Source organism: Malaclemys terrapin, chromosome 2 (assembly GCF_027887155.1).
Source record: "Malaclemys terrapin pileata isolate rMalTer1 chromosome 2, rMalTer1.hap1, whole genome shotgun sequence".
NCBI lineage: Eukaryota > Metazoa > Chordata > Testudines > Emydidae > Malaclemys > Malaclemys terrapin.
This window is the reverse complement of record NC_071506.1, coordinates 247,278,574-247,294,014: the sequence shown is the minus strand read 5'-3', so window position 1 is coordinate 247,294,014 and position 15,441 is coordinate 247,278,574. Positions and strand designations below refer to the sequence as shown.

The window sequence follows — 15,441 nt, the reverse complement described above, 5'->3', positions numbered from 1 at the left end:
TGGAAAAAGGACAATTAACACTTCAAGCATACTGTTTAATGTCAATAAATCATTAATTCACTCATCCATAAACTTACTCCCCATAACTAATACAAGTCATTACATAATCATGATAAAAAATAAATGCCTGAGATCATCAATAGTAAAATCCACCACCACACGTATAAAAAAAGCCTCTCAGAACTCCTTGCCATAAAACCACCAAAACAACATGAAATTTCTCTAGCAACATACATTACAGCAAAGAGCAGTTGTAGTTTGGGCAGCAAGCACACTAGTATGCTATGCTAATTTAAGTTAGCAACCTCAAGTGCAACACCTTGTCCAAACTCCTGGCTCCTCACTCTATTGTTCACTAAGGACCTCACTTTTACATCCATCTATTATGCAAAATGCAGCACATTGATATAGTTGCTGCACTAGTAACTAAACTGTCAGGGTAAGTCGGATATCACCATCTTGCTTTCAATCTCCCAAAAACCACACTCCACTACCATCTTGCAGCTACCAAATGTAGAGTTGAATCTGCATCTCTCAGGAATGGAGCAAAAATTGATATTAGGGTCCTTCAGAAAATTAATAAGGATAAAGACATAAATGTCAAATGTTTTACATTGGGATAGAGTCCCCCGCTGTACAAGTCCAGAATTTTGTTTCCTTAAATTCTGGCATCATGCACTTTGCCTAGCCACCCTGTGTACGCATACAGGAATTTCCCACAGTGATTTACTACGGCTTGCGTCTGCACTGAGTAGTACTCTTTTCTGTTAAAGTACTCCTGAATTTGTTGGTGGTGGAGGTTCACGCAGATCAAAAAATGAGCATTTAGATTCTATCAAGAGATACTGCACACTTTGGGAATCAGAACAGTTTAAATCATAAAAATGTAGGACTGCAAGGAACCTCATTAGGTCATCTTGTCCAGTCCTCTGCACTGAGGCGGGGCTAAGGATTATCTCCAGACCATCCCTCACAGGTGTTTATCTAACTTGTTCTTAAAAATTTCCAGTGATGTCAGTGACGGTTAACTAGTCTCACAGTTAGGAGGTTTTTCCTAATGTCTAACCTAAATCTCCCTTGCTGCAATTTAAGCCCATTACTTACTTACTGTCCTCGGTGGGTAAGGAGAACAGTATATCACCCTCTCTTTAGAACAAACTTTTACGTACTTGAAGTCTTATGTCCCCCCTCAGCTGTCCCTTTTACAGACTAAACAAACACAGGTGTTTCAATCTTTCCTCATAAACCATGTTTTCTAGACCTTTAATTTTTTTTCTCGCCTCTGAACTTTCTCCAATTTGTCCAGATCCTTCCCAAAATGTGGTACTCAGAACCAGATGCAGTATTCCAGCTGAAACCTTATCAGTGCTGAGTAGAGTGGAAGAATTACTTCTCATGTCTTGCTTACAACACTCCTGCTAATATATCCAGAATGGTGTTTGCTTTTTTTTTGCAACAGCAGTACATTGTTGATTCATACTTAGTTTATGATTCACTATAAGCTCTAGATCCTTTTTCTGCAGTACTCCTTCCTCAGTAGCCATTTCCCATTTTGTATTGATGCAATTGATTATTCCTTCCTAAGCATAGTATTTTGCTTTTATCCTTATTGAATTTTATCCTATTTATTTCAGACCATTTCTCCAGTTTGTCAAGATCATTTTGAATTCTAATGCTGTCTTCTTAAGTGCTTGCAATCCCTCTTGGCTTGGTATTGTCTGCAGACTTTATTAGTGTACCCTCTGTGCCAGTGGTTCCCAAACTTGTTCCGCCGCTTGTGCAGGGAAAGCCCCTGGCGGGCCAGGCCGGTTTGTTTACCTGCCCCGTCCGCAGGTTCGGCCAATCATGGCTCCCAGTGGCCGCGGTTCGCTGCTCCAGGCCAATGGGAGCTGCTAGTAGTGGCGGCCAGTATGTCCCTCGACCCACGCCGCTTCCCACAGACCCCATTGGCCTGGAGCAGCAAACCGCGGCCACTGGGAACCGCGATTGGCCGAACCTGCGAACGCAGCAGATAAACAAACCAGCCTGGCCCGCCAGGGGCTTTCCCTGCACAAGTGGCGGAACAAGTTTGGGAACTACCTCTCTATGCCATTACCCAAATCATTGACGAAGATACTGAATAGAATCAGACCCAGGACAGCTCCCTGAGGGACTCCCCTCGATATGCCCTTTCAACTTGACTGTGAACCAAGTGAACAACTTGATTGTGAACTCTCGGAGTACAGCTTTACAACCAGTGGTCTGGTCTCCTACCTCCTCCCCCTCCCCCCCATAGTAGGTGTGCCTAAGCTATATTTCCCTAGTTTGCTTGTGAGAAGGTCATGTGAGAGAGCATCAGAAGCCTTACTAAAATCAAGATATCTAATATCTGCTGCTTCCCCCTATATCCACAAGGCCCATTACCCTGTCAAAGAAGGATATGACATGACATGATTGGTTCTTGAGAAATCCATGTTGACTGTTACTGATCACCTTATTTTCTTCTAGGTGTTTACAAATTGACCTATTATTTGCTCCATTATCTTTCCAGGTACCAAAATTAAGCTGACTTGTCTCTAATTACCTGGGTTGTCCTTATTCCGCTTTTTATAGCTAGGTACTATATTTGACCCTTTCCAGTCCTCAGGTATGTCTCCCATCCTCCATGAGTTCTCAAAGATAATTGCTAATGGCTCAAAGATCTCTTCAGCCAGCTCCTTAAGTATTCTAGAATGTTTTTCATCAGGCCTTGCTGATTTGCAGATATCTAACTTATCTAAATAATTCTTACCCTGTTCTTTCCCTAGTTAGGTTCAGCCCAAAACTCATTTACACTGATGTTCACTATGTTAGTCATTCGATCACTACTAATCTTTTTGGTGGAAACTGAAACAAAAAAGGGGCATTTAATACACTGGCCACTGCCGTCTTTTCTCTTATCATCTTTCCCTCCTTGTTAAGTAATGGGCCTACTCTGTCCTTGGTCTTCCTCTTGCTTCTAATATATTTGTAAAATGTTTTCTTGTTACCCTTTATGTCCCTAGCTAATTTAATTTGGGGTAGGGGGTTGCTTTTGGGGGTGGGAGAGGTTTTGTTTTTGTCCTTAGCCTTTCTAATTTCTTTCCTATATGCACGTGTTACTGTTTTTATATTCATCCTTTGTAATTTGACCTAGTTTCCTCTTTTGTATGACTCTTTTTTGAGTTTCCGGACACTGAAGAGTTCTTCATTAATCAGGATGGTCTTTTACCATACTTTCTATCTTTTCTTCGCATTGGGATAGTTGGTTCTTGTGCCCTTAATATATCTTTTAAAAAACTGTCAACTCTCCTGCTCACTTTTTTCCCTTAGACTTGCTTCCCATGGGATCTTACCTTCCAATTCCCTGAATTTGCTAATGCCTGCCTTCCTGAAGTCTACTGTTCTTATTCTGCTGTTTTCCTTCCTACCATTTCTTATAATCATGAACTCTATCATTTCATGATCATTTTCATCCAAGCTGCCTTCCACCTTCAAATTTTCAACCAGTTCCTCCCTCTTTGTCAGAATCAAATCTAGAACAGTTTCTCTCTGTTGCATTCTCACCTTCTGTAATAAAAACCTGTCTCTAGTGCATTCCAAGAACTTATTGAATAGCCTGTGCCCTGCTGTATTATTTCCCAACAGACATCTGCCAGGATTTCAGCAAGGTATTTGATACAGTTCCACATGGGAAATTATTAAATTGGAGAAGATGGAGATTAATATGAGAACTGAAAGGTGGATAAGGAACTGGTTAAAGGGAGACAACAAGTTATACTGAAAGGTGAACTGTCAGGCTGGATGAAGGTTACTAGTAGAGTTCTTCAGGGATCAGTCTTGGAACCTATCTTATTTAACATTTTTATTAATGATTTTGGCACTAAAGTGGAGTATGTTAATAAAATTTGTGGATTACACAAAGTTGAGAGGTACTGCAAATATTAAGGAGGACTGGAATATCATACAAGAAGATCTGGATGACTTTGAAAACTAGAGTAATAGAGATGGGATGAAATTTAACAGTGCAAAATGCAAGGTCACGCACTTTGGGATTAAAAAGAATTTTTGCTATAAAATGGGGATCAATTAGAAGTGACAAAGAAGGAGAAAGACCGGGGTGTATTGGATGATCACAGGATGACTATGAGCTGCTAATGTGATGCAACTGTGAAAAAAGCTAATGCAATCCTAGGATACATCATGTGAGGTATTTCCAGTAGAAAGACAGGGAAGTGTTAGTTCCATTGTTCAAGGCACTGGTGAGACCTCATCGGGAATACTATGTGCAATTCTGGGCTCCCATGTTTAAGAAAGATGAATTTAATTTGGAAGGGGTGCAGAGAAGGGGCTATTAGGATGATCATAGGAATTGAAAACCTACCTTTGAGAGGAAACTCAAAGAGCTTGGCTTGTTTAGCCTGACCAAAAGAACGTTGAGGGGAGATAGGATTGTTCTGTATACATACATGAGAGGGATAAATGCCAGGAAGGGAAAGTAGTTAAAGTTAATCAACAGTGTTAACAAGAACAAATGGCTATAAACTGGCCATGAATAACATTAGGCTTGAAATTAGATGGTTTCTGACCATCAAAGGAGTGAAGTTCTGGAATAGCCTTCCCAGGGGAGTAGTAGGGGCAAAAAACTTAACTGGCTTCAAGACTGAGCTTGGTAAGTTTATGGAGAGGAAGGTATGATGAGACTGCCTACAACAGCATGCAGCCAATCTGCATCTGCTAGTAGCAATATCTCCAACAGCTAATGATGGGACACTAGCTGGGGAGGACTCTGAGAATTCTTTCCCAGGTGCCTGGCTGCTGGGTCTTGCCCACATGTTCAGGGTCTAGCTGATTGACATATTTGGGGTTGGAAAGGAATTTCCTCCCAGGTCAGATTGGCAGAAACCCAGGGGGGAAGGTTTGCCTTTCTCTGCAGCATGAGGTACGGGTCACTTGCAGGTTAAACTAGTGTAGAAAGTGGATTCTCTGTAACTCAAAGTCTTTAAATCATTATTTGAGCACTTTAGTAACTCAGCCAGAGGTTATGGGTCAATTACAGGAGGGGGTGGGTGACGTTCTGTGGCCTGCAATGCATAGGAGGTCAGGCTAGATGATTAGGATGGTCTCTTCTGGCCTTAAAGTTTATGAGTAGTCTTGGTAGTTGAAGTCCCCCATCACCACCAAGACCTGTGCTTTGGATGATTCCTTGTGCTTAAGTAAATTTGTGAGTCACCTGTAAGGCCAAACTTAATCACAGGAAGTCAGTAATGCCTGACACAAGGTGTGCTCCCTAGCATCATCTTCACTGCCTGACTAGAGCATGCCACAAACATGTGATGCTCTACACCAGCAGTTCTCAAACTGTGGGTCAGGACCCCAAAGTGGGTCGTTAACCCACTTTAATGGGGTCGCCAGGGCTGGCTTTAGACTTGCTGGGGCCTGGGGCTGAAGCCAGCCAAAGCCCCACTGCCTGGGGCCAAAGCCCGAGACCTACGGCCCCATGGCTGAAGCCCAGCCCCACGGCTGAATCCCGGCCCCACGGCTGAAACCCGACCCGTGGAGCTCGGGCTTTGGCCCCCCAACCTGGAGCAGTGGGACTTGGGTGGAGTCAGGCTTTGGTCCCCCTTCCTCGGGTCGTGTAGTAATTTTTGTTACCAGAAGGGGATCGCAATGCAATGAAGTTTGAGAACCCCTGCTCTACACCAACAGAGCAAGTGGGCAAATAATGAGGCTGCTATAATGAGGCACTCTCTTGTTAACAGGATGTATGCTCTTTCCCGTTGATCACGGATGGCATTTAGAAATCAAGGAGCTTACCAGCAAGCACCTGGATGACAAAAGTACAGCACCAGATAATATGTTGCAGGCATGTGAAAAGTCAAACAGGGAGGTATTCCTGTCTTGCTGTTGGGTTTTCCTGCACAGGCTTGTGTAAGTGTCAGAAGTGTGAGAACATTGACAAAAAAGCTGCTGAACCTGTCATTCGCAATGACAATGTGTCCAACAAGAGAGATTTTGAAAGCAGACGGTCAGAGTGGGAAATAAAAATGTATTTTACTCAGGGAATAAGCACTACAGTGCCAACAGCAATAAATAGTTCAAAATGAACACTAGATTTGAATAAGAAAATAAAATGTTGATTTATATAGATAATCACATCAGTTCATACCAGTCCAGATAAGTTGTCAGTCTTAAAAATATTTAAGAAATAAATGTCATATACAAGAGAATTCCAGTAAAAAGGTTTGTGTTTTTCTTTTCTCAGTGCTGTTGCTGAGAAAAATATACTAGCTGACAAATAAAATAGTAATATTTTAGGTATTTGCATAGAAAAATGTAACAAATGTATTAAATTTATCATTTATCATTAAATGTAACAGTGAGGCTGGCGTACAAACACTTCTCTTAAGGGAAAATAGCAAAACAGTCCAGCCTACAGTAAAGGGTTAGTATTGCCATGAAAAACAAATTATGGGGTCGGGCAATACTTGCTATCAAAAGACAGACGTGGTAATTTACTGCACATTATCTGTTGGACTGATGATTGTAGAAAATATTGATGCACAAAACATCCCAGGAGGGCAAGAATTTTTAGTTCTTTCATATATTTTATTGCCCATAAATAATTTTCACTCAAATTGGCTATTTGCAATATTTTTTTCTTGTGTATGACTTCTACGTTTTTCAGTCCATTCAGTTCTGCCTTTAATACCACTTCCATATACATTTCAATCATTTTCAGACAATTTGGGCCTTTAAAGGGCAAATATTAACGAAGTTATGGACAAGAACCCTTTGTCAGTATAGTGTCAAATTGGTAACTTTGGACGCGCCATGACAGAAAAATCCAGGGTCTCTTGGGGAGAACTTTTAACAGGTCTTTCAGGCTATTGGCTATATAAATCTGCAGAGAGTATGTAGTGCCCCGCCAAGCTCATTTTCTAAACACAATAATTGGTATTATTGCACTGATTTAGTTATCAACAATTCAATTCTCCAGTGCAGAGATTCTTAAACCGTGGTCTGTGAAACATTTGCTGTGGTTCCCAGAAAGCTGACCAATTATATGGTGCAGGTGTCTGGGGATATGGGAGAGTTAATGGGAGCACTGGATTTAAAGTCATACTAATATATACTAAATGAATCATCAATTTGTAGTTTATAACTCCTAAACACAAAAAGTGAGGAGTACTGAAGAAACTTGATCCCAGAAACATATTTCATATTTTAATAGCACAGGGTTTTTAGATCATGAGTGGCTTGACTTGCTTATCAAAATAAGATGAACCAGAGATCTCTACCTTTAAACCTTTAAAGTTAGGTCACTGACAAACTTTTAAAGACAATTACATTAATCGCCTTTATGTTAACTTCTCTGTGTAACACAGTACTGAAAAATTTGAAGCTTATCGCTGATAAGAAACCAACTACACACAACAATCAAATGGGCAGGCAGAAAATAACTTCAGATCATTAATATGTAACTTTACATTTTGGCAGAATCAAGACACTAAGAATAATTTAGGTCAAGTATAAAAGGCACACATTTCCTCTCCCTTCCATTTAGGCATGGAATAAGGAGGAAAATAGATCATAACTGAAGAGGAAAGTTTCTCTTTAGTGATTACCTCTAAAAGCATCGCTTACACTCTCTCTCTGGGGAGATAGATAATTGTGCTGTGTGTGCTTGCCTCTCTAGGTGGGAATTTTACGTTGTGTGTGTTTCAATAAGACATTCAGAATCACAGATTTTTTTTGCAGTTTCCTTCCGATACAGCCCCTGTGACAAGTATTTTATTAGTCAGGCCAGAGGCCTTGGTGCCTCTGTACAGCAGCATATGCACGGATGGCACCCATAATAACCAACCGAAGGAGCTGTTTGAATCACGTCAGGCAGACACCAACTCCTCATTGTCCACAGGGCTCTGACCAGTGAGCATTTCCATCCCCTTTGTGTGCGTGTCTCTGTCCTCCGTGACGGAGTGCGGCCCCTGAGAGCGCAGTGGCACTGTAGGCAAGGCTCAGCACAGCCCACCCGCATGCCTACCCCTTGGTCCCAGCTGTCTCTGCCCCTCCCCCAGACAACAAAGCCAGGAACAACGGGGGCTCGCGCGGGGTGGGCAGGCAAAACAAGTTTGAGGCGAAGAGCTGGGGCCAGCTCAGAGCGTGGGGAAGGGACTGACCAGAGCTGATGGTGACAGACCCGGGCGGGGGGGGGGGGAGGGGGACAGACAGGGCAGACAGCAGAGTGGGGAGGGCCCGCACCAGGGGGCAGGCGGGGAGAGCGTCGGGTACCAGACAGCAGGGGCCGGGGGCGGGGGGGGGCTGCCTGGCAGCAGGGGCCGGGCTGGGGCCGCTTGTGTCGGTGCCACTTACCCACATCCTGGTCAAAGGGGTTGGTGGCGAAGAGCGGCATCTCGGGTCCGCGCGCTGGGGGTGGGGAACAGCCTCACCCTCCCCTCCCGGTCGCGGGGTACGGTGTGTAGCGTGTGAATACGATGGAGGGGCGGGGGGGGGCTTGGCAGCGGCCTTAGCTCCTCCTCCCTGTCAGGACACAACTCAGGAGCCGCCTCTCCGTGATCGCAGAGCATGCTGGGAAAAATAGGGTTGCCTACTCCAATGCCTGACCCGAAGACTCCTTTCAGCACAGGCACAAAGGGCTGGGAGGGGCTCTTCCCTCCCGCTGTACGTTAAACCCGGTGCTTTCATTGCCACTATCTCCCCAGGATGGGTCGTTGGATGGGGCACTGGGTCAGCCAGCAGAAGAGGCCCCTCAGGCGCTCTCAGGCCAGCTATGCCCCTGACAGTCGGTGACTGACACACACACACACACACCCTCCCGTCAGACTGAAGCGAGGGGGAGTCGGGACGTTACACCTGCTGGCAGGAGGCCCAGGCAGGGGCGCCTTGCAGCGGGACAGTCCCACGCGTGGGGGGCGCTGTCCCTTTAAGGCGTCGGGAGGGAGAGGGGCTCGTCCCCCACCCACTGGCGGCTCCCGGGCCTTGCGCCCCTGCGGCATCTCCCGCGGCACCTGCTCCCAGGCCCCGCGTTTCCAGGGGGGCAGCTCGCGCATCTTAGCGGCAACGGCGGGGGCCCCGTGACTGCTGATGCTGACGTGATTTGCACGAGGGATGGGGTCACGAGGCTGGCCCGGGCACTGCCCTTTGTACCACATGGCTGCATGATTACAGCCGCGTGCTGTGGCTGGAGGGAGCAGCAGCTCCAGAGCCGACGGCCTGGCAGATGAGGGGCCCATGGCAGCCTCGGCCCCTGAGCTCCGCTCCCCAGCTGCCTGGCTTTGGATGCCCGCTGCTCCACCGTCCCTCCCCAAACTTCGTAGCTGTGACTAATTCCCTCCCTTCACAGCCCCAGGCCCCAGCTTCGTCCAATTCTCGCTGCCCCAGGGCAAGCAATTCAGTGTTATAGGGGCAAGGAGCAAGGAAAATCTCATTAAAAGGGACCTCCTCCTTCCGCCTTTCTTTGTTGCTGCCCCAAATTGTGAGTGAGTCAGTTTCGTGACTGGTATGTTTCTGTTTCTAATTTTCAAGGATTCCCTGTGGATTGAGCTGTTCTAACACTACTGCTGTTAACACTCTCAAACCTTTGGGTATGACTACACTACGGGATTAATTTTTATTTATATAATTCAAATTTTGGAAACAGATTGTATAAAGTCGAATGTATGCGGCCACACCAAGCACATTAATTCGGTGGTGTGCGTCCATGTACCGGGGCTAGCGTCAATTTCTGGAGCACTGCACTATGGGTAGCTATCCCATAGTTCCTGCAGTCTCCTCCACCCATTGAAATTCTGGGTTGAGATCCCAATGCCTGATGGGGCCAAAAACGTTGTCGCGGGTGGTTCTGGGTATATCCTCCCCCCCTTCCAGGGAAGCAACGGCAGACAACCGTTTCATGCCTTTTTCCTGGGTGAATAGTGCAGACGCCATACCACGGCAAACATGGAGCCTGCTCAGCTCAAGACAGCAGTCATGAACATTGTAAACACCTCGCGCATTATCGTGCAGTTTATGCTGAACCAGAACCTGAAAAACCAGGCGGCGAGGAGTAGGCTGCGGCAGCGAGAGTAATGAGGATATGGACATGGAATTCTATCAAACCGCGGGACCTGATGCTTTGGAGATCATGGTGTTAATGGGGCAGGTTATAGCCGTGGAACGCCGATTCTGGGCCCGGGAAACAAGCACAGACTGGTGGGACCGCATAGTGTTGCAGGTGTGGGACGATTCCCAGTGGCTGCGAAACTTTCGCATGCGTAAGGGCACTTCCTTGGAACTTTGTGACTTGCTTTCCCCTGCCCTGAAGCGCCAGAATACCAAGATGAGAGCAACCCTCACAGTTGAGAAGCGAGTGGTGATAACCCTGTGGAAGCTTGCAATGCCAGACAGCTACCGGTCAGTCGGGAATCAATTTGGAGTGGGCAAATCTACTGTGAGGGCTGCTGTGATGCAAGTAGCCAAAGCAATCACTCAGCTGCTGCTACGAAAGGTAGTGACTGGGAAATGTGCAGGTCATAGTGGATGGCTTTGCTGCAATGGGATTCCCTAACTGTGGTGGGGCGATAGATGGAACCCATATCCCTATCCTGGCACCGGAGCACCAGGGTACCCAGTACATAAACTGCAAGGGGTACTTTTCAATGGTGCTGCAAGCACTTGTGGATCACAAGGGACGTTTCACCAACATCAACGTGGGCTGGCCGGGAAGGGTTCATGACGCTCGCGTCTTCCAGAACATTACTCTGTTTAAACGGCTGCAGCAAGGGACTTACTTCCCGGACCAGAAAATAACCGTTGGGGATGTTGAAATGCCAATAGTTATTCTTGGGGACCCAGCCTACCCCTTAATGCCATGGCTCATGAAGCCATACACAGGCAGCCTGGACAGGAGTCAGGAGCTGTTCAACTACAGGCTGAGCAAGTGCAGAATGGTGGTAGAATGTGCATTTGGCCGTTTAAAAGGTCGCTGGCGATTGTTACCAACTCGCTCAGACCTCAGCCAAACCAGTATCCCCATTGTTATTTCTGCTTGCTGTGTGCTCCACAATCTCTGTGAGAGTAAGGGGGAGACCTTTATGGCGGGGTGGGAGGCTGAGGCAAATCACCTGGCTGCTGATATGCGCAGCCAGACACCAGGGCGATTAGAAGAGCACACCAGGAAGCGCTGCGCATCAGAGAAGCTTTGAAAACCAGTTTCATGACTGGCCAGGCTACGGTGTGAAAACCTGCCCCCTTGATTGACTCATTCCCTGTAAGCAAACCACCCTCCCCCCTTAAATCACAGCTTGCTTTTAAACGAAATAAAGTCACTATCATTTAAAAATCAGGTTTCAGAGTAACAGCCGTTTTAGTCTGTATCCGCAAAAAGAAGAACAGGAGTACTTATGGCACCTTAGAGACTAACAAATTTATTAGAGCATAAGCTTTCGTGGACTACAGCCCACTTCATCGGATGCATATAGAATGGAACATATATTGAGGAGATATATATACACACATACAGAGAGCATAAACAGGTGGGAGTTGTCTTACCAACTCTGAGAGGCCAATTAATTAAGAGAAAGAAAAAAAAAAAAAAAAAAACTTTTGAAGTGATAATCAAACTAGCCAAGTACAGACAGTTTGATAAGAAGTGTGAGAATACTTACAAGGGGAGATAGATTCAATGTTTGTAATGGCTCAGCCATTCCCAGTCCTTATTCAAATCAGAGTTGATTGTGTCTAGTTTGCATATCAATTCTAGCTCTGCAGTCTCTCTTTGGAGTCTGTTTTTGAAGTTTTTCTGTTGTAATATAGCCACCCGCAGGTCTGTCACTGAATGACCAGACAGGTTAAAGTGTTCTCCCACTGGTGTTTGACAGAGCCAGACGAGTACCCAGAAGTCACCTCCTACAAGACAGGCCCAACAAAGAAAATAACAGAACACCACTAGCTGTCACCTTCAGCCCCCAACTAAAACCTCTCCAGCGCATCATCAGAGATCTACAACCTATCCTGAAAGATGATCCTTTACTCTCACAGATCTTGGGAGACAGACCTGTCCTCGCTTACAGACAACCCCCCAACCTAAAGCAAATACTCACCAGCAACCACACATCACTGAACAAAACCACTAACCCAGGAACCTATCCTTGTAACAAACCCCGATGCCAACTCTGTCCACATATCTATTCAAGTGACATCATCATAGGACCTAATCACATCAGCCATACCATCAGGGGCTCGTTCACCTGCACATCTAGCAATGTGATATATGCCATCATGTGCCAGCAATGCCCCTCTGCCATGTACATTGGCCAAACCGGACAGTCTCTACGCAAAAGAATTAATGGACACAAATCTGACATCAGGAATCAAAATACTCAAAAACCAGTGGGAGAACACTTTAACCTGTCTGGTCATTCAGTGACAGACCTGCGGGTGGCTATATTACAACAGAAAAACTTCAAAAACAGACTCCAAAGAGAGACTGCAGAGCTAGAATTGATATGCAAACTAGACACAATCAACTCTGGTTTGAATAAGGACTGGGAATGGCTGAGCCATTACAAACATTGAATCTATCTCCCCTTGTAAGTATTCTCACACTTCTTATCAAACTGTCTGTACTTGGCTAGTTTGATTATCACTTCAAAAGTTTTTTTTTTTTTTTCTTTTTCTTAATGAATTGGCCTCTCAGAGTTGGTAAGACAACTCCCACCTGTTTATGCTCTCTGTATGTGTGTATATATATCTCCTCAATATATGTTCCATTCTATATGCATCCGATGAAGTGGGCTGTAGTCCACGAAAGCTTATGCTCTAATAAATTTGTTAGTCTCTAAGGTGCCACAAGTACTCCTGTTCTTCTTTTATTTAAAAATCATGTATTCTTTATTAATTGATTATAAACATAGGGAGACAACCGACAAGGTAACCCGGATGAGGTTGGGGAGGAGGATAGGAGGGAAGTAAAAGGCCACTGAAAAAATTCAATATAATGACAGCCTTTTGGTTGGGCTGTCCACTGGGGTGGCGTGGGAGGGTGCACGGAGCCCCCCCCCCCCACGTTCTAACACGTCTGGGTGAGGAGGCTATGGAACATGGTGAGGGGGGAGGGAGGTTATACAGCGGCTGCAGTGGCACTCTGTTATCCTGCTGCCATTCCTGAAGCTCCACCAGATGCTGGAGCATGTCCGTTTGATCACGCAGCAGCCCCAGCGTTGTAGCCTGCCATCTCTCATCTCGAGCGTCCCTCATGACCTCACGTTCACTGGCATCTTTCCTGTACTTAGATACCGTGTCCTTCCACTCATTCAAATGAGCTCTTTCATTGCGGGTGCATTCCATTATTTCCGAGAACATCTCGTCTTGCGTCCTCTTTCTCCGCCGCCTTATCTTAGATAGCCTTCGGGACGGAGGAGGGAGGCTTGAGAAATTTGCAGCTGCTGGAGGGATGGAAAAAAAGGAGAGAAGTTTTTAAAAAGATACATTTTACAGAACAATGCTAATACTCTTTCACGGTGAAAAACACTATTCACATTACATAGCACAGGTGATTTCAGTACAAGGTCGCATTTTCCATCTTAAAATTGAGTGCCTGTGGCTTTGGTGTTAGAGATCACAGACGCAGGTCCGGGCAACAGAATTCGGCTTGCATGTGGCCATGGTAAGCCATTGTCTTTCGGCTTCTGCGCCCTCCTTTCCCACATACCAAGCAAAGCCCGTTGACTGCTGCGGTTTTCCTGTTAACCTTCAGCAGCAGAAAACAAACTAACCCCCCACCCCATCCAATTCTCTGGGATGATCGCTTTATCCCTTCCCCCACCGCGTGGCTGGTATCAGGGAAGATCCCTGCTAGCCAAAGGCGAAAAGCTCAGTGCCAATTCTCCACTCCCCCCCCCTCCGCCCTTGGCTAACTGCAGGGAAGGCAAACAGCCCAGTAGGAACAGCCACCTCTGTCCCCTTAATTAAATTCCCATATTTCAACCAGGTTACCATGAGCGATATCACTCTCCTGAGGATTACACAGTGAGAGAAAGAACGGATGTTGCTTGAATGCCAGCAAATACCGGGACCATATGCTGTCAGGCTTTGTCATGCAATGATACCAGATTACTTGCTACTAGCATGGCATGGTCAAGTGTCCTACAATGGAGGACGGAATAAGGCTGCACTGCCCAGAAACCTTGTGGCAAGGCTTTTGGAGTACCTCCAGGAGAGCTTTATGGAGATGTCCCTGGAGGATTTCCGCTCCATCCCCAGACACGTTAACAGACTTTTCCAGTAGCTGTACTGGCCGCGAATGCATCCCAAGTCCTCAGGGCAAATTAATCATTAAAAAATGCTTGCTTTTAAGCCATATTTTATATTTTAAAAGGTAAACTCACCTGAGGTCCCTTCCATGGGGTCATGGTCTTGGGTACTGGCTTGGAAGGCTTGGGAGGGTACTTCAGTCAGGCTGAGAAAAAGATCCTGGCTGTTGGGGAGAAAGGAATGCTGTGTGCTCTCCGCAAACTCGTCGTCCTCCTCCTCCTCCTCCTCTTCCCCGTCCGCAGAATCCTCAGGTGTAGCTGATGAGATTACCCCCGCCTTGGAATCCACGGTCAGAGGTGGGGTAGCGGTGGCGGCCCCCCCCTAGAATTGCATGCAGCTCAGCGTAGAAGCAGCATGTCTGTGGCTCTGACCTGTAGCGACCATTTGCCTCCTTTGTTTTCTGATAGGCTTGTCTGAGCTCCTTGACTTTCATGCAGCACTGCTCTGAGTCCCTATTGTGGCCTCTCTCCATCATGCCTTTGGAGATTTTTTCAAAAGTTTTGGCATTTCGTCTTTTCGAACGAAGTTCTGTTAGCACTGAATCCTCTCCCCATATAGCGATCAGATCCAGTACCTCCCGTACGGTCCATGCTGGTGCTCTTTTTCGATTATCGGCCTGCATGGTTATCTGTGGTCACCTTGCTCTCCACGCTGGGCAAACAGGAAATAAAATTCAAATGTTGGCGGGGCTTTTCCTGTCTACCTGGCCAGTGCATCCGAGTTCAGATTGCTGTCCAGAGCGGTCACAATGGTGCACTGTGGGACAGCTTCCGGAGGCCAATACCATCGAATTGCAGCCACACTAATCCTAATTCGAAATGACAATATCGATTTTGGTGCTACTCCGGTCATCGGGGTGGAGTACAGAAATCGATTTAAAGAGTCCTTTATTTCGAAATAAATGGCTTCGTTGTGTGGACGGGTGCAGGGTTAATTCGATTTAACGCCGCTAAATCCGAATTAAAGTCATAGTGTAGACCAGGCCTTTGAAATAAATGAGGAAATTAAGGATGGATTTCAGGGTGATGACACTTGTAGATTATTCTTCAAAACAGTATGTATTTATAAATAAACCTGGACTGGCCAGTTGTCCATGTGGATTTATATGGAGATACACATTATTGATAG

The 15,441-nt window shown here is 45.9% G+C and overlaps 1 protein-coding gene across 1 annotated transcript in view; it reads right to left on the bottom strand.

The window, feature by feature from the left end:
- STAM (signal transducing adaptor molecule) overlaps window positions 1-8,622 on the bottom strand; it is a 60,827-nt gene extending 52,205 nt beyond the window's left edge. Inside the window, exon 1 of the mRNA XM_054020614.1 lies at window positions 8,374-8,622. Within this exon, the coding sequence (XP_053876589.1) occupies window positions 8,374-8,413 (40 nt within the window). The 5' untranslated portion in view covers window positions 8,414-8,622. The remainder of the gene's footprint in view (window positions 1-8,373) is intronic.
- Between the last annotated feature and the right edge of the window lie 6,819 nt (window positions 8,623-15,441).